At 54.8% G+C, this 17939-nt stretch overlaps 1 protein-coding gene across 4 annotated transcripts in view; it reads left to right on the top strand.

Moving 5' to 3' along the window:
- The first annotated feature begins 211 nt into the window (after positions 1-211).
- Positions 212-17939, top strand: part of TNFRSF8 (TNF receptor superfamily member 8) — a 77670-nt gene continuing 59942 nt past the window's right edge. For 3 of the 4 annotated variants that reach the window (XM_045475668.1, XM_045475669.1, XM_045475671.1), the window contains exons 1-2: positions 217-495; positions 14217-14277. In XM_045475668.1, the coding sequence (XP_045331624.1) occupies positions 433-495; positions 14217-14277 (124 nt within the window). In that variant the 5' untranslated portion in view covers positions 217-432. Of the gene's footprint in view, positions 496-14216; positions 14278-17939 lie in introns of all 4 variants that reach the window. The other variant, XM_045475670.1, reaches the window with a different exon arrangement.

The raw sequence follows: 17939 nt of genomic DNA on the forward strand, positions 1-17939 counted from the left end.
TGCCTTCCCGGCCCCTCAGCCCTGCTGGGCCAGGCAGCAAACTCCCTGGAGCTGGGGGACCACGCCTTCTGTCCAATAGCGGCAGGTCTTTCAAACAGCCCGAGGCGAGCCTGGCTGGTCCTGAGTCATCTCTGCACGTGTTTGTCCGCGCTTACTTTGCTGCCGGTAGCGTTCCTGGAAACAGTTCGGGTACACCTCGGGATGCTGGAGGAAGTTAAGAGCTAAGGCAGAACGGTCGGAGAAAGCAGTCACTTTTGAAGTGACTTTGCAGCTGTGGCTGGTGCCAGCGGGGTGCGCCGGGGGAAGTGGGCTGGCGCCCGAGGTCCACGCAGGTGCGGCTCCGGGGCCCCGGCACCGCACGTGGGCGCAGCGCGCTTCCCAGGCCGCCTGGGTGGGCACCTCCCTGGCCAGCTCAGCCTTCCGCCCGCCGGGATGCGCCCCCTCCGCGCTTTGCTGGGACTGCTGCTCCTGGGGGTGCTGGGAGCCTTCCCGCAGGTAAGCGGTCCGGTGGTCCGGAGTCCCCTCTTTGCCGCCACTGCCCAGAGCCCCTGGGAGCGTGGGCAGCGTTGGGGGCGGGGGAGGCCAGGGAGTCTCCTCCCCTCATTAGCGCCCAGCTGGGGGTGAGGGGGCACAGGTGACAAGGAGGGGGGCCCCCCCGCAATGTGCAAGTATTCACAGGTGGGAGGTGGGCCGGCTGATGGGGGCCCCTCCTCTCCCCGCCCGGGGCGGAATGCTGGGATTATTCATTCCGTCGACGGCAACTGAGCGGTGGGGGGCTGCCTGCAGGAGGTAGGCTGTTTGTGGGTGGGGGTCCTGGGCAGGCCAGCTGGGGCCTCCGTGACCAGAAGAAGTCGGTGTTGGGGCTCTCCCTGCTACTTGCCCCTGGTCCCTAAAACGGTTGGCTTGCGGGAGTGGAGTGTGGGTGCGAGGCAGGGGTGAGGGTGCTAGACAGGCCAGACTCGTGCCCCCCCCCCCCCCCCCCCCCCCCCGTCTGGATTCCTTGCCCTGGAGCACGTGGTAGGTGTCCGCCCCTGGAGAAAGGTCAGTGGTGGGGCTGACGTCTGTTGTAGGAAAACCCCCGAAGCAAACGTGGGGACTACTTTAGGAAAACTGTGCACTTACCAGTGGCCAGCACTGAGCTAGGCATGGGGTGGGGAGAGAGCTCAGGTTAACCAGAGGTGGTCTACCATGCCAGCGCCCAAGCGGCGGGTCTGAAGAGGAGAGACAGGCCTGTGGCTGACCATAATACCCGGGTGGAACACAGTAGGTGTTGGTGAGGGCCCGCCCAATCTTGGTACCAAGGACAAAAGTGGGAACAGCAGTCTACTGAGGGAGGGGCAGGCCCACCCCCTTTAATCCTATAGGAAGGGTCCCTCCAGTGTGGAGGTCAGTCCTATTCATCCCAACCTCGGGAGCGGGGAGCAGGGGAAGAGGGTAGAGGGGTGGGCTTCAGGCAGGAGGAGGAAGAGTTTAGGTAGAAAAGGGGGCCAGCAAATGCCTCCCACCCCGCCCCAGTCTTCAATGGGACTGAATGAGACCACCCTCCAACAGAGGGCAGAGGGGGCAGCTGATGCCCTGGCCAGAGAACCCTCCTGGCCTTTCAAGTCCTCTGCTGGTGACCTGGGGGAGGGTGTGAGTTTGGGGTGCCAAAGTCTTGGGGAGATAAAGGGAAAGAAGGAACGTGAGGCAGGACTTGGGGGCTTTGCTAGTGTTTGGTGGCTGGAACTCCTATGCTTCCTTTCTATAGCGAGAAACCCCTGTTTAGATGAAAAACAAAAAAGGATGCATTTAATGACACAGGGATATATGAATATATCCTCAGTGCAGATAAAGCTAAATCTTTGGACCTCGCCTCTTCTTGATTCCTTTGGAGGTGTAACTGCCGTTACGGCCCTGATGTTTCCTTGGCCGACCTTGATAAACGCGTGTCCACATTTTATTAGTGTTGTAGAAGTAGGTGGGGTTTTCCATATACTCCGCAGTGTGGACCATCCTTCATTTGGCTGTTACTATGTCTGCAGTAGGTCTTGGGGATACTGCCTCAGCGAGCCCCTGTTTATCCTTTAAAATGCTGTCTACTGTTCTACCAAATGGGGGGTTCCATTGTTTTACTTGTTTATGTCCCCGCTGGGTGGGTGATGAGGTTCCTCCCACTGTTTTTTGTTTGTTTGCTATTGCAACGTATAGCCCCACAGCCCCATATGGATGCTTCTGGGAACGTGTATGCTGCTTTCCCAGAGAAGAAGCTGAGAAGAGAAATGTAGAGGTTGCTGGGTGAGAACGCATTCAGATTACAAGACGCCACCGAATTGCCTTCCAAGGTGGCTGGACAATTTACCCCCGACCAGTAGTACATGAGTATCGACTTCCCCACATCCTAACCGACCTTTGATCTTATCAGAGTTTTTATTTTTGTCAACGTGACCGGTGAAAAGGGCCATATCCTTGTTGTCTTAATTTGCATTTCCCGCCTACTAGAGAGACTGAGTGACTGTCGTGGGCTAAGACACTGGGTCATTTCTTGGCAGGAATCAGGCTCCCTGTGGGGGTGGGGGGCTGCCAGCTCCTCCTGGGACACCCTTCGACTCAACCAAGCTTTCTTCTGCCTCTGCTGTCCCAGTAAAGTTTTAGGAATTCATTATTTTTTTTTTTAAATTTTTTTATTCATTTTTGAGAAAGAGAGAGACAGAACGTTAGTTGGGGAGGGGCAGAGAGAGAGGGAGACACAGAATCTGAAGCAGGCTCCGGGCTCCGAGCTGTCAGCACAGAGCCCAACATGGGGCTTGAACCCACGAACTGTGAGATCATGACCTGAGCTGAAGTCGGACGCTTAACCCACTGAGCCACCCAGGCGCCCCTAGGAATTCATTGCTCAAAAAAAAAAAAAAAAAAAAAAGAAAAAAAAAATCCCAAGTCAAGGGTTGCATTTTAAATCTTTTTTCTCACCGTCTGATTTGAGACTCCATCATTTTGTGGTTGACGCCCGAGATGAGAATGCTTTCTTGCTGTGTGTCACCTTCTGAGAAAGAGATTTGGCTTCTGATGCCTGATACCATAGTCTCCCCAAGAGTGGTTTTTTGTAATGTGACCCACGATCGTCCTGATGTGACTCCGGAGAAGAATTCATTGCCCTAATGACTCCCCCTCCCCTTCAGCCTCCATCCTTCACACCCCGGTGGTGGCGGCCGTGCAGGGACGCCCAGGGTCTTTCCACGAGCTCTTGCAGCCTTCACATTCCCATCCTGAGCTTCCAGCGCTGAAGTTACAACACAACTCCCTCCCACACCCACTCCCTCCCGGTCCACCTCCTTTTCCCTCCAGCCAGATGTAGACCTTTGAGGCTTCCGCTGGGCACGGTTCTCGTTTGCTGGCGTGGTTGATAAGCTCTGTATGTCTCTCTTCTCACCAGGCTTTCCAGAGCTGGGCTGGTGACCCCGTGGAGTGGAGTGCTGATCAGTGGGTTTTAGGTACCGGCAGATGGAGAGGAGAGAGTTTCCGGTTTTGTTTGGGAAAGGGGACTTTTCCGGGCCGCTCAAACAAACGCTGCATGGGGGCAGTTTATGCACCAGGAGGAAGGGACATGGAGGGCAGGGGGTGCCGGATGTGAAGAGCGGTCAGCGGCGAGCTTCGGGTTGGTCTTACTCAGGGCCTCCTCTCCCTCAGAGAGAGGCTGAGGCAGCCAGGAGAGCACAGTGGGGTTTGAGAGGGGCCATTAGTCAGCTTGAGAGCAGTCAGTGCTGGAAGAAGGGCAGCGTTTACTGTAAGTTTCTGACTCTGCTCTCACTCATATCTGACCTAGACTTGTTTCTTGAGTTGTGATTCATCCTTAAGCTCAAATGCACCTTCCTCAACACCGCTTTCACCTCGGGAACATCATCAGAAGGAAAGCGGGGCTGAGGGATGTGTGTGTCAGGGCCTGGGGAGCCCCGGAAACTTGGGGGTCCTTGGCACAGATAGGTAGGTTAGGCCAGCCGGGGCCGGCGTGACCTCATGGTCTGTCTGGGGACATGGTCCCCATTTCCCAGACAAAGAAGCAGAGGCTCAGAGGCAGAGGAGGGCCTTGTCCACAGTCCCAGGACTGGTCAGGGGTTGAGCAGGACCACCGCGCCAGACCCTAGGGACAGAATGTCAAAAAAGGCACCTTAAACGAGACAGTTCTCCAACATCTCTCTCTCTCTCCTGCCACCTCCCCCAAGGGGCCCTTGGGGTGGAGGTAGGAAGATTTCAGTTCCAAATCTTTGCTGCCTCTGGTTGAAAACTGCTGGCATCCTCAGTGGCCTCGCTGGTGGGAAGGGACTTTTATATGTCACCCAGTTCAATTGCTTATTGACTTCTTCAGTCTTCAGGGACATGCATCTGAATACTTCATTCATTCATTCATTCATTCATTCATAAAATCATAAAGCTGCTCTGTGCCTGGCATGTGCTGAGTGCTGTGTAAAGGTAAGCCATTATTAAGCTCCTGTTGTATGCTAGGTATGGTGAATGCAGGGTGAAGGTGAACCAGTCCTTGCCCTTGAGGATTGTGAGAAGAGGGACACGGAGGAGAGTGACCGGCGCTATGCAGAACCCTGTCCCCCACCAGCGGGATCCCACAAAGGGCCTGCCCTCTCCTCCACCTGGGTTGGTGGGGGACAGCTTTTGGAGTGGGGGAGATGAGATGGCCAGGCTGTAGAGTGAGTGACAAGAAGCTGTGTACCGTGGATGGTGCCAACATCCTCACCAAGGGCCGGGTGGAACAGCACGTCAGCGAGGGTGTGTGTGCGGGCCCGGCGCTCGGAAGCTCCATCATTAACTTCCACGGAAGGTCTCTGAGCCCCCAAAAGCTACATGCCTGACACGCTTCCTGCACCGGGGGAGTGCACGCTTTGCTGCAAAGGTTCCAATCGCCCAGGACCATGAAGCCCCTAAACCAAATCTTCGCCTTCCTGCTCAGAATGTGTGTGTCCACCGCTGCTGTGTCAGAAGAGGGAGGCCAAGAGTTGGGTCTTGGGGAGGCTGGGAACCTGGCTTCCCTCTCGTGCAGGCTGGGATGGAGGTGGTCGAGGAAGCAAGCCGGCGTCTCTAGCTGGGGGAGGAACTCCAGGCACCTCGGAGGGCAAAAGCCCAAGTACCACTGGGTACTTCTTTTTTTTTTTTTTTTTTTAACGTTTATTTATTTTTGAGACAGAGAGAGACAGAGCATGAATGGGGGAGGGGCAGAGAGAGAGGGAGACACAGAATCGGAAGCAGGCTCCAGGCTCCGAGCCATCAGCCCAGAGCCCGACGCGGGGCTCGAACCTGCGGACCGCGAGATCGTGACCCGAGCTGAAGTCGGACGCCTAACCGACTGAGCCACCCAGGCGCCCCACTGGGTACTTCTTTAATGCCATTAAACTTTCCCTGGCAGCTGCTGGTGTCCCTCGGTGGCTGCTGCTGGGACTGGTGGTCCAGGGCTGGTAGATTTTATCCCATCTGAGGTATAGCTGAGTGTGAGGCCCAAGGACTTGCTGCAGCCCCAGAACTTTCGGGATGACTGTAATCCAAACAGTTGGCTCAGGCAGCCGGCCCCGGGTTTCTCTAGGGGGGGGGGAGGGGCTTCGGTGAGAAGTGAGGAGTCGCAGATTTTGAACTCCAGGCCAGACCCTGAGAAGGTTGACTTCGTGGCCTCCATCCCCTCCATTTCCTCACCTATGAGTGGCTCTGTAACCTTAAGTGGCTCCCCATGGCCAAAGGCAATATTTCCCAAAGTCACTTCCAGAGAATGAATAGGAGTTGCATGAAGAGAGGGTTTTATGGCCAACTCAGGGTGGGAAACCATTTGTGTCTCTCTCCCCAAGCTTTTCCGTGGCGAATTAGAGAGCAAGCAGGCACATTAAAGGCCCTACGATTTAAAACGCAAACCTCTCCAGTGGAATCCAGTGGCTGGGTGGTGGGTTGTATTTTGTTTTTGCTGGCCACGCTTGGACATCGGGTAGTATTGGCATTGGATGGAACGGTGTGTGGGAAATGACAAGAAAGTGCAGACTGCGTGGCCCTGAGTCCTGAGCCTTTTCTCCTTCTGCAAACTGCTGAGCCCCCCACGGCTCTGTTCTTTCCTGCTTCCGCACCCTTCACTTCTGCAGGGCTTCCTGCCAGGGATGCTCCCCCCTCGTTTCCTCCTGTCAAGATCTCACCCTCCTTCAAGAACAGGGAAGTGCTCCTCGTCCAAGAAGCCTGCGCGACGACCCTGGGCTAGTTTTTTCCCCTCCTTACCGTGTGACACTTGCATCATTCTGCTTTGCTTTGGTCACCCGTGTGCTCTTCTGATCTTGTCTCTGAGCTTCTCCCACAGTCATTCTCTCCAGAGATTGCTGTTTAGTGTCTCCCGTGTGCCTGTCGTGGGAGCCGCGTTCTGTGAGCTGGAACCATCTGGAACTGGCTTTCGTGTGGCCCCTCACACCTAACCCAGCGCCTGATTCCTGCTGGGCCTTCGAGGGATGCTTGGTGGCAGGGGGGACTTGGTGGAGGGGGGGTGGGGAACTCGGCTTTATTCTTTGCCTTTTTGGCTGGGGCCCTGGTTTAGCTCCCTGTTGAAGCTGTCATTACCATTTAGGGGCTCAGAACAACACAAAGGGTTATCTGTGGTTCCTAAATCCCAAACGTCACCGGGCTGGAATCAAGGTGTGGGCAGGCCTGCCTTCCTCTCTGGAGGCTCCAGGACAAAACCCACCCCCTTCCTTTTCCAGCTGCGGGAGGCGCAGGCTCTCTGACCCCGCTGCGTCCCAGCTTTCTCGGACTCTGACCCTTCTGCCCTTTCCAGGACACTTGTGATGGCGCTGTGCTCACCCGGATAATCCAGGACCATCTCCCCATGTCAAGGTCACTGATTAGCAACCTCAACTCCCCTCTGCCACATAAGGTGACCTAGTTCTAGGTTCTGGGGATCAGGACAGGGATGCCTTTGGAGGGGCATTGTTCGGCCGACCACGGCCCCCTTCTCCTCTGCTTCTGCCCCACCGGGAAGATTCTCCAGGAGAATGGCTCCTATTCTTGTCAACTCCATCTCAGAAAAGGTGCTCACCTATTCCTCGTGTTCCCTCCTGCCAGGGGTGCCAGACTGCCTCCTCTGTGGCAGTATCTGTGTCTTACTGCCTTTGAGCCTTGTCTCCGGCCACGGGGCGAGGCCACACACAGCCATGCACCCTCCCCCCTCAGCAACCTGGAGGCCAGAGGTGGGCGCTGGGGAGAAGCCCCACCTGGCTCCCGCACACAGGTGTGGGAGCTCCAAGGGATGTGGCCCGTGGGCAGGGACAGACTTCATGTCTGTACGTGTGTGGAAGGTTGGGCAGGAGCATGACTTCAATTTTAGCTGGGCTCTTGGCCTGGAGCTCCAGTCTGTCCTGTGGGTGGACAGTGGGGCTCAGAAGCCCCCAGGACTAGGAGAAGACAAAACCCAGTCTGGTGGCAGAATAGCCTCGTGGTTACTTACAAGCAGGACTTTTATCAGCAGAATTATAGTCCCTTAAAATGTCTGCATCATGACCCCTGGAACCTTATGGAAAAAGGAGACTTTGTACATGTGATTAAGAGTCCAGACCTTGAGGCGGGGAGATTAGCCTGGATTATCCAGGTGGTCCCACTGTCCTCACATGCATCCTTAAAAGAATCTTCCTGGGGCGCCCGGGTGGCTCAGTTGGTTAAGCGTCTGACTTCGGCTCAGGTCACGATCTCGCGGTTCGTGAGTTCGGACCCTGTGTCGGGCTCTGTGTGGACAGCCCGGAGCCTGGAGCCTGCTTCAGATTCTGTGTCTCCCTCTCTCTCTGTTCCTCCCCCGCTCACACTGTGTCTCAAAAATAAGTAAACATTAAAAAAAAATTTTTTTTTTAAAGCAGAATCTTCCCTGGCTGTGTCAGGGAAGGGTGATGTGGAAGAAGAGGGTGATGGGGTGGAAGGATCTGCCCCAGCAGTATGGGCTTTGCAGAAGGGGGAAGGGGGCTGGCGGAGTTGGAGGAGTCAAGCAGTGCAGTCCAGGGAACACAGCGGTCTCTAGAAGATGCCCTTCGTTGATGGGCAGCAAAGAGATGGGGCCTCAGTCTTCACCACAAGGAAACGGGTTCTCCCCCATAGCCTCCAGCAAGGATGCAGTCCTGCCCGCACCTTGATTTTAGCCTGCTGAGACCTGACCTGAATGGGGATGTAAAGCAGGGGGGAGGGGGGGGGTTCCCCGAGGATGCGGCCATGCATGAGTGAGGTCAGAAGGATGGGTGGGGGTGTGCTGGGCAAGGGGAATGGGGTGGTCAAGGGATGCACGGGCCAGCTGGGGCTCCTGGGCCATCGTCCACACTATGGGCTTCACTCACAGTTGAGTCGGAACCCTTCTGAGTGTTTTCATCAAGGTGGAGGGAGGACACCAGGTCTGCGTTTCGAAAAGATCCCTCTGGCCTCTGCACTGTGAGTGGGGCATGGGGAACGAGGTTGATGCGAGGAGGGCTTTGGACACCCTTGGGGGGTGGTGAGGAGGCGCTGGTGAATTTGAGGGTAGCACTGGAGGTTAAGCAGGCAGGACCAGTAACAGAGCGTTGTGGATAAGAGCCTGCGCAGGATGATTCGGGCCAAATCCTGGCTCTAACGTTGCCCAGCTGTGTGATTTTAGGCGCGTTTCTTAATCTCGCCGTGCCTCAGTTTCCCCACCTGGTAGTCGGTGGGGCTTGGGGTTCTGCGTTTTTAGCGAGCTGCCGAGGGGTGCCAGTGCTCCTGGCCCAGGCACCTCACCTTGAGTGATAGAGGTGGGGGTCCCCTGGGGTGGGGGTGGGGTGCCCCCCCCAGCTCTCCCTGGCTCTGACCCCTTTGGGTATTTTGCATTTGACCTGACTCCTCCAACCGCTCCCCCCCTCCAGTCTCCAGCTTGGTCCCTGCAGGTGAGACTCCCCTCCTGTTCCCCTCTGCGGCTGAAACCAGGTGGGGCTTTTTGAAAGTGAAATTTACCAGGTTTTGCAGGGAAAACCAAACCAGCCTGAAAATAGGCAGGTTTAGAAATGGGAAGGTTTCGGGCCACCCTCTTTTTATCTTGATGCCTCCAAGGTCGGGCCGCCACAGGCCTCGGGTTGCACAGCTCGTTACCCTGTGGACACCTCGCTCTGCCTCCACCCTGCTGGGGAACCCCACCCAAAAGCCCCCCTTCCAGTCCCCGGGCTTCCCCCTCCCACTCTCCCCTTTCTGACGCCCCTTCTCTTCCAAGGCCAGGGCCAGTTCCCCAGGGGCGGCAGGAACTGATGGGCCATCCGGGGTCTGGGCCCATGGCCGGCGGGGATTGGTGGGGCCCCAGTATTCGGAGGGTCAGCCTTCTCGGGGCTGCGTTGTGCTGAGGTAAATGACCTGTGTGAATGGGCAGTGGTGCAGGTCAACAGGGGACATGGGGGCAGGTGGGGAGATGGCGGGAGGAAGAGAGTGACGAGCAGGCCCAGAGGTGAGGGCTGTGCAAACTTTGGGAGATCAGTGTTGCCGAGGTGAAGCCCAGGACCCCAGATGCCAGCTCTCTCTAGTTTATGAGCTGGGTATACCCCGGGAAGGTGCGGTTGTCTCCCCTACTGGAGAGTCAGCTCCTAGAGGCTGTTTGGGGGCCCCGTGGGCTCTCTGGTGCTCCGTGGGCACTGGATGTACTCACGGAGTGGTCCGGAGTCAGCTGACCTGGACCCAGATCCTGCCCTGCCACAAGGTGCCGCCTTGGGCAGCTCGTTCTCCTCTCTGAGACTAGTTTTCACGGTAGGAGGGTCTTACAAGGGCTGCTGGGTTCAATTACTGTTGTTACTTCTACCACACGTGTGCACCGCACTGGCCCCATTTTCTGGGCACTTGCAGAGTCATGACATCATAGGCAAGAAAATTCCCCTAGTGTCTCTGCCAGAGACGGCCAGCCACAGCTGCCTGGGGCATCTGCGGTGGATGCTGGGGGCTGGCCCTGAGCTGTGCCCCTACCTGGACTCCGCCTATGCCCCTTTCCCCGTAAGCCCCCCAAGGGAACCCCGCCACCACGACCTCGACTTCTCTCACCGCATCCTGGCTGAGGTCCCACCGACCTTGTGGACCGCGAGAGGGCAGCGCCCCCTGGCGGCGGCAGCCATGGATTTACACAGGTTTATCGCTGAAAATTGTTGCCATCTGTTTCCCGGGCACCTATTATTGACACGTGTGGTTTTGTACAATTGCTTTATTTCTCCCTCACGATGTATGCTCCTCCTCGTCCTCCTCGTCCTCCTCCTCCTCCTCCTCCTCTTCTCCTTACTTTTCCTCTTCCTCTCCTCCTCCTCCTCTTCTCCTTCCTTTTCCTCTTCCTCTCCTCCTCCTCCTCCTCCTCCTCCTCTTCTTCTCCTTCCTTTTCCTCTTCCTCTCCTCCTCCTCCTCCTCTTCTCCTTCCTTTTCCTCTTCCTCTCCTCCTCCTCCTCTTCTCCTTCCTTTTCCTCTTCCTCTCCTCCTCCTCCTCTTCTTCTCCTTCCTTTTCCTCTTCCTCTCCTTCTCCTTCGCCTCCTCCTCCTCCTCCTCCTCCTCCTCCTTCCTATTTCCATTTTCTTTTGCTAAACCATTAGCAAGTTCGTTGCAGACATTTTGAATTTTTACCCCTAAATATTTCAGCAGGTTCTTCTACAACAAGGATACCTCTTAGATAAACAGGTTATAAGATTCAGGCTTTCAACACTGATAGGACAGAATCAGATACAAAGTACGTATTCAAATGTCATCAGCAATCTCAATGTTCTCCTTCATAGCCCCACCCAGATTCAGAATCCAATGCAGACATTGCATTCAGCCACCATGTCTCATTAGTCTCCCTATTCTGGAACATTCCACAACTCTTCTTTGTCTTTCATGCAAAGAGTCCAAGCCAGTTGTTTTATAGAAAGTCCCTCAGTTTGGGTTTATCTGATGTATCCTCATGATTTGATTCAGATTATGGAGTTTTGTTAGAAAGACCACCGATGTGGCAGGATATCCTTCTCAGCACAGTAGACTGTTTTTCTTTTATAGATGGGCAGCCTGTGGGCCAGAGAGGGGAAGAGAACTGGGGATATGGTGAAGCTCAAATATCATCTGTGCGTTTAGTTGCTGTGTGACCTCGGGTGGGTGACTGCACCTCTCTGAGCTGCAGTGTCCCCATCTGTAACATGGGGTGATGATGTGTGACTGGGAGTAGGGGGGCAGTGATATGCAATACCATGGGTTCCCTATTCCCTTCCACTGACCCAGGATTGGCAGGAAGTGAAGAAGAAGAATTCAGGCTCCCTTCAGCTGTCCCCCCCAGACCCTGGAAACAGAGCAGGGGCTGGACCTACATCTCCTCCAGAGTCCATAGTTATCAATGAGATGAACAGGCAGCCAGGAGGGGAAAACCCAGGCCAGAGACCCAGAATTTTCCCCACACTCAGCAGGCCTAGCAGGCCTGAACCCTCGCACCCGACTCCACCCCACCTGTAGGCTTCCAGGCTCACTGGGTGAAATGCTGTGGGTCAGACCGGGTTGTCCTGGCAGGTCTCTCTTCCTAGAGAGGCTCCCAGGAGCTCCCCACTCTCCTTGAGAAGAATGGGATCCTGCTGGAGGGAGGAGGCTGGGTGTGGGTGGGTGAAGAGAGGGTCCTCAAGGCCTGGGGCTCTGGATTAAATGAGAAAGGAGGCACGCAAGTGCCATGTGACTAGTGTTGCACAAACGTCACGTTATATTTGTTATTTCCCATGTATATGGCGACGTTTCAGACGTGCAAAAAAAAAGAAACAAGGAAAATGTAATCGAAGCTCTGTGTGTCCACTGTCCTGCCACGCTGGCCTCCTCCTGCTCTCTGACCACAAAGGAATTATTTCTTAGTTTTCACTGTTCCCTTGGCTGGAGAAGAGGGTAGGGAAGTCCTGAGGCCAGCCAGGCCTCTCCCCCTGTGGCTTCTGCTCCCCCCGCCGCCCCAATCCAAGAAAGCCTTTCATCCTCATCCACCAGGCCAGATGGCAGGCACCATCTGGGAGGCTGCAGATACAGAGGTGGGACACAGCTCCCTCCTTCCCTCTCCCCTCTCCCTCCCGCCTCCCTTCCTGAAGTCTAGAAACCTTCCTGAAGTCTAGAAAGCTTTCATTCTACCAGGACAAAGTTCCTCCCCCAGGATGTCAGCAGAGAATTTCCTCTCTTGGGCCCCCTCTAACGAAGGGGCTTAACTTTCAAAGAGTCCTGGAAACCTATGGGGAACTTGTGAAAAATGCATGTTCCAGAAAAAAGCGAGTCTTGACCTCTACTTCACACCATGCGCCAAAATGAAACCTACCTATGGCAGGTTAAGCGATAGCATCTAGTGGATAATGTGGAAGAGCGTCTGTATGACATCGGGCTGGCAAATATTTCTTACATAGGACATTAACTGTGAAAGAAAAGACTGATAAATTGTTCCTCATTAAAACTAAGAACTTCTGGGGGCGCCTGGCTGACTCAGTCGGTAGAGCATGTGACTCGATCTCAGAGTTGTGAGTTTCAGCCCCACTCTGGGTGTAGAGATTACTTAAAAATTTTTTAATGTTTATTTATTTTTGGGAGAGAGAGAGAGCACGCATGAGCAGGGGAGGGGCAGAGAGAGAGGAGAGAGGATCCAAAGAAGGTTCTGCACTGACAGCAGAGAGCCTGATGTGGGGCTCGAACTCATGAACCATGAGATCATGACCTGAGCCGAAGTCAGATGCTTAACTCACTGAGCCACCCAGTGCCCTGGGTGTAGAGATTACTTAAAAATAAAAATCTTACAAAGATCAAAAAACAAAACTAAGAACTTTTGTTCATCAAAACTCTCCCTTAAGAAATTGAAAGGCAAGCCATAGAATTGGGAGAAGATATTTCCCAATACCAAAGGGCCTGTATCCAGAGTATATAAAGATTTCCCACCCATCAGTGAGAAAGGTCAGACAATCTAATTTTTTAATGTTTATTTACTTTTGAGAGGAGAGAGAGAGAGTGCGAGGAGAGAGGGGCAGAGTGAAGGAGAGAGAATCCCAAGTAAGCTCCACACTGTCAGTGCAGAGCCCCATGTGGGGCTCGAACCCAAGAACCTCGAGATCATGACCTGAGCCGAAATCAAGAGTCGGACGCTTAACCGACCAAGCCACCCTGGTAGCCCAACGGTAATGCCAAATGTTGACAAGAATGTAGAGTGACTGCAACACTTCTAAACTATAGCGAAGTGTCGGTCCAGTTTGGAAAACCGTATGAAGAGTCTATCAAGGCTGAGCATACATTACAACCCAGCAATCCTGCCCCCTACGTATATAGCCAATAGAAATGCATACATTTGTGCACCTAGATGTATGTATAGGAATGTTCCTAGTGGAATTATTCATAACGATCAAAAGCGGAAACAACCCCAAGGGCCATCGAGAGTAGAATGGATCAGTACATTGTGCATGTTCACGCGATGTAGTACTACAAAGCAATGAACCTGAATGAATGGCCGCCATCTGCAACAATGTGGGTGAGTCTCACAATATGATGTGGAGTTAAAGAAGCCAGTTGCAAGAGAACAGAAAGGATTCTATCCTACATCAAGCTCCAAAGATGACCAAACAAATCAATGGCGTAGGAGCTGGGTTAGCAGGCAACTTTTGTGTGTAGTGCATGGGAGAGGCCTGAGGGAGGGTGCTGGGGTGTTGCCTGTGTCCTGTTGCTTGAACTGGGTGCTGACTGCAAGACGTGTTCACACTGTAAAAATTCAGTGGGTATGCATCTGAGGTCTGTGCACGTTTCTGTGTAAGCGTGTGAGACTTCGAAAAACAAATTTCCTAGAAATCTGTATTGCTGGGTCCATGCCAGAGGCCAGGTAGTAGGCAACTGAATTAATTAATGCTGGGGAGAGAGGATGGGGACTGGGACCGGGTGGAGGAGGTGAGGACATTGGTCCAAAGAGGCAGAGAGAGAGAGAGAGAGAGAGAGAGAGAGGGAGAGAGTTTGCTGCTGGGTTGAATGTGAGCATGCGAAGAGCGAGTCAGGGGAGACCCCAGGTTTGGGGCTGAGTTATGGGAGGCTGGAGTTGCCATCACCCGCCCACCCCCAGCTGGGGTGCATTTGAGGCAGATGTGAAATCGGTTATTTCTGTCCCGATTGCCTTCTAAAACTTGAGGCTGTGTCTCAGGCCTGGCCTTGACAATGAGTGGAGACCAGGCCTCCTGGGACCTGAGGGGCAGGAGAGAGGATGTGTGTCTGGGACCGGCCCGGTCTCACCAATTTATCCCGTCCTCCAGGATCGAGTTCCGAGGGACGTCTATGCTGGAGACCCTGGCCACCATCACGACAAAAATGCCGGTAGGTGCTGTTACTGCTGCCCCGTGGGTGAGTGGGGGTGCTGGGGACAAGGGGGGATTTTTGTCCTCAAGTTATAAAATTCCAGGGGGAATTGGCGAGTGGCAAGATGGGAGCCCACATTGCCATGTTGGCTATAGGTTCCTGAAGGCCAGCCCTCTGAGTTTTTGTTTTTAGTTACTAGCTGCCCCTTATGAACTTATACCATGCATGCACTGGCCTGAGACCTTCACATGCATTGCATGACCTCATAAGATCCCCACAAGCATCCTTTATCATTCCTACTTTGCAGACGAGGCTGTTAGGGGTGCTATAAGATAAGGTAACTGGCCCAAGGTCACAGAGCTGGGGAATGGTGGAGCTGGCCTGGGCTGGAGCCCAGGGTTCTGTGACTCCAGAGCCTGGGCTCTCGACACCCCCTGGCCGCCCCTCGTTTCTGGGCCTAGAAGCCCTTTGTGGTCCTCATGTTTTTCAGCCCAGAATGTGTGTTTATCCCCCGGGCCCCCTGAACTGTAGATCTCTCTGGAACCAGGCTCCCTGCTCAGAGCACATTTCTGGAAGGCTCACCCTCCCTCAGCACAGCGATCGGCTCTGAGTAGATCATCAGCCTGCCCATCCCCACTCTGCGGGTGATGCTTAGGCCCAAAGACACGAGCCAGCAGAACAGGGTCGGGAGGCACCGCCAGGCGCTGTGGTTGTTATCGCAAGTTCCCAAGGCACATCCAGGGGCCTTCGTGGGGCGGGGCGTGAGATAGAGCTGAACTGTGGTCTCTGACCTCTGGTGGCAGAGTCTTGAGGGGGAAAGATATGAGTTCTGGCAGCGGAGGCTGTGAGGGCTGCATGTGCCTGGTTCACGAGAACTGCCTCACGCTCGGAGGCCCACAGGCCACTGGCAGTGGGGTGAGTGACCTTCAGGATGGGTGGGGGGCCACCTGCCCATCCTCTAAGCCTCCCAGCATTGCTGTCTGGAGGGTGGCGACAGGCCACGATGCACAAAGTCACCAAGGGTAAGTGGCCCGAGCCGGGCGGGAACCTCAGTCCGTCCGTCCCGAGACCTGCACGCAGCCTCTTTTCTCCACCGTGAGGACAGGCCGAGCCCTGCGCCACCAAAGGACCGTGAAAAGCATTTGCGGAAAGAATTTGATATTTTCGTTTTCCAAAAATGATTCAGAGTAGTCACGGTGGGGAAAAGAAATAGACCTTTATTGGATTTTCTCACTTTTATTTTGTGGTTTAGTATGGGTTTTGACGTACGTGTATCAGGTGGGTGCCTGTGCTAGATCTTGGGACTCCAGTGCCTAACTGGCCAGTCCCACCCCCATATACCTGCCCATCCCCCCCATCCCTTCGCCGCTCTCTTACCTGCCCACCCCTCCCCCTTCTGTTTCCTTCACCCCCTTCCCCAGTCCTTCTGCCACCCCTCCCCCCCACCATCCATGTCCCCGTCTACCTCAATCTGCTCTGGCGGCCAGAACAGAACATCACAGACGGGGGGGCTTCAACAACAGACAGGTGTTTCCTCACTGTTCTGGAGGTTAGAAAGTCCAAGGCCAGGTTTCCAGCAAGGTTTGGTTTCTGGTGAGAAATCTCCTCTTCTTGGCTTGCAGACAGCCCCCCTTGTCATGGCTGGAGGACAGAAAGAGAGAGAGAGAGAGAGAGAGAGAGAGAAAGAGAGGAGAGATCTATCTTTCTTCTTTCCTTATAAGGCCACCAACCCTATCAGATCAGGGCTCCACCATATAATCTCATTTTTTCTTTTGTTTTTTAGTGTTTATTTATTTTTGAAAGCAAGAGAGGGTGTGAGCAGAGGAGGGGCAGAGAAAAGGGGGACAGAGGATCCGAAGCGGGCTCCATGCTGACAGCAGAGAGCCTGAAGCGGGGCTCGAACCTCTGAACCACAGGATTGTGACCCGACCCTTAAGGCAGACGCTTAACCGATTGAGCGCCCCCACTTCTCATTTAACCTTAATGACCTCCTAAAGACTCTCTCTCTCCGAATAAGGCCTTCAACGCATGGATTTGGGGGGGGGGGGAGGGGGGGACACAATCAGGCCACAGAGCCACCCTGCTCCTCCCACCCCCTTTCATCTGCTCTGCTTTTTGTCCCCCTAACAATTGTTTATTGCTCCTTGCTGTTGTCGTGATGTCACTTGTCCCCTTTCCGGCCTCTTTCCTTTGGCTTTTCTACCAGAACTGCTGTGCTTGGTGTCCTCTGAACGCACTGTGTGCTTTCAAGTCTCTGGGTCTTCTGTCCGCACCTGTTGCACCGCCCCCTCCCCCTCCCCCTGCTGCAGTCCTGGCACCCCTTCCTCCATGAAGCCTTCCCTCACCGGCCCAGTGCTGTGTGGCCGCTCACACGCTGCTTCTCCCCGGGACAACTGCGGTCAGGGTGGCCCACAGGGCTCTGTGACTTTCCATAGGATCCATGATTCCAGCTGTAGGAAGAAAGACACTTCCTTCCCATGCCCTCCAGCTGCCCTCACCCCTGCCTTGCTGGTGAAGTGGGTGGAGGCAGAGTGATGTCCGGGTCCCCGGTTCCCTCCACTTCGATGCTGTGACTTGTGAAGAAGGGGACTCCCCTCCCCCTATGCTCCCTCTCCATGGCCCAGCGACGGGGGGTAGGTGAGCACCTAATGCCCCTAATGCCGAGGTGTGGTGGGCGGGGCATTTTGCTGGAGTTTTATTGACTCTGTGCTTCCGGCAAGCAAGAGGAAAAAAGAAAAACCCACAAAAACCCCTTCCTCGGTCTCTGGGGGAAATTTCTGACATTTCGCCCGCCCTCTGCAATCAGCGTTCAGCTCAGCTGTGTGGCAAGGTTGGCCGGGGGTGAGCTGCTGGAGGAAGGAAACGGAGACCTTTTGAGATTGAGAAATTTAGATGTCACTGAATCTCTCCTCTTGCCCAGCCTGTAAATGCTCTTTGTAGCATCCTCGACAGCTGATCCCCAGGCCTCTGCTTACACACCCCCAGTGACGGGGAGCTCACTCACTGCTTCATAACCAGGACAACTATTACCGATGATGGAGTGTGCTCTATGCCAGCCACAGGGCTAGCCCTTTACCTACATTAGCTCCCTGAAACCCTGATAGGAAGCCCAGAGGGGAAACTTGGACTTGATGAGGTTCAGAGATTTGCCTACAGTCACATGCTAGTAAGGAGCCAGCGGGGGCTCCAGTGTGGCCGGCTAACTCAGACACCTGAGCTCTTCCCCCTTAGCTGGTGTTGACCCCCAAGACAGAGTAGATCAGTGAAGGAGACAGCAGAGTCTATCAGCAAAGACCCCATGTGGGGGCTACAAACCCCTTCCTATTCTAGACCCTGCTTCCTGGATCAATCTGCCCTTGGTGCCCGGACTCCCTTCCCAGAGGAAGGGATCTCCCCTGCAGACGTACGAGTCCTGCCCAGGTGTGGGGGTACAAGGGAAGCCAGGCCTGGTGTTAGGCAGAGAGCATGGCTTGCTTGGGGCCTGGCAAGTATATCCCATCTTGTCCCAGGAGCGGAGGGTCTCTCCGAGGGCTGTGAGCAGCGGGGAGTGGGAGGAGGCCTCCCTGGCCTCTGGCCCTTGGCCGAGCTTGGCTGGCCTTTAGTTCCCTCCCTGGTCTGTTCTCCCTCAGTCACCTGAAGGGACGCTTGGCAAACATCTTTCAGCCCCAATTCCAGAGCCC

This window comes from Leopardus geoffroyi, chromosome C1, assembly GCF_018350155.1.
Source record: "Leopardus geoffroyi isolate Oge1 chromosome C1, O.geoffroyi_Oge1_pat1.0, whole genome shotgun sequence".
Lineage (NCBI taxonomy): Eukaryota > Metazoa > Chordata > Mammalia > Carnivora > Felidae > Leopardus > Leopardus geoffroyi.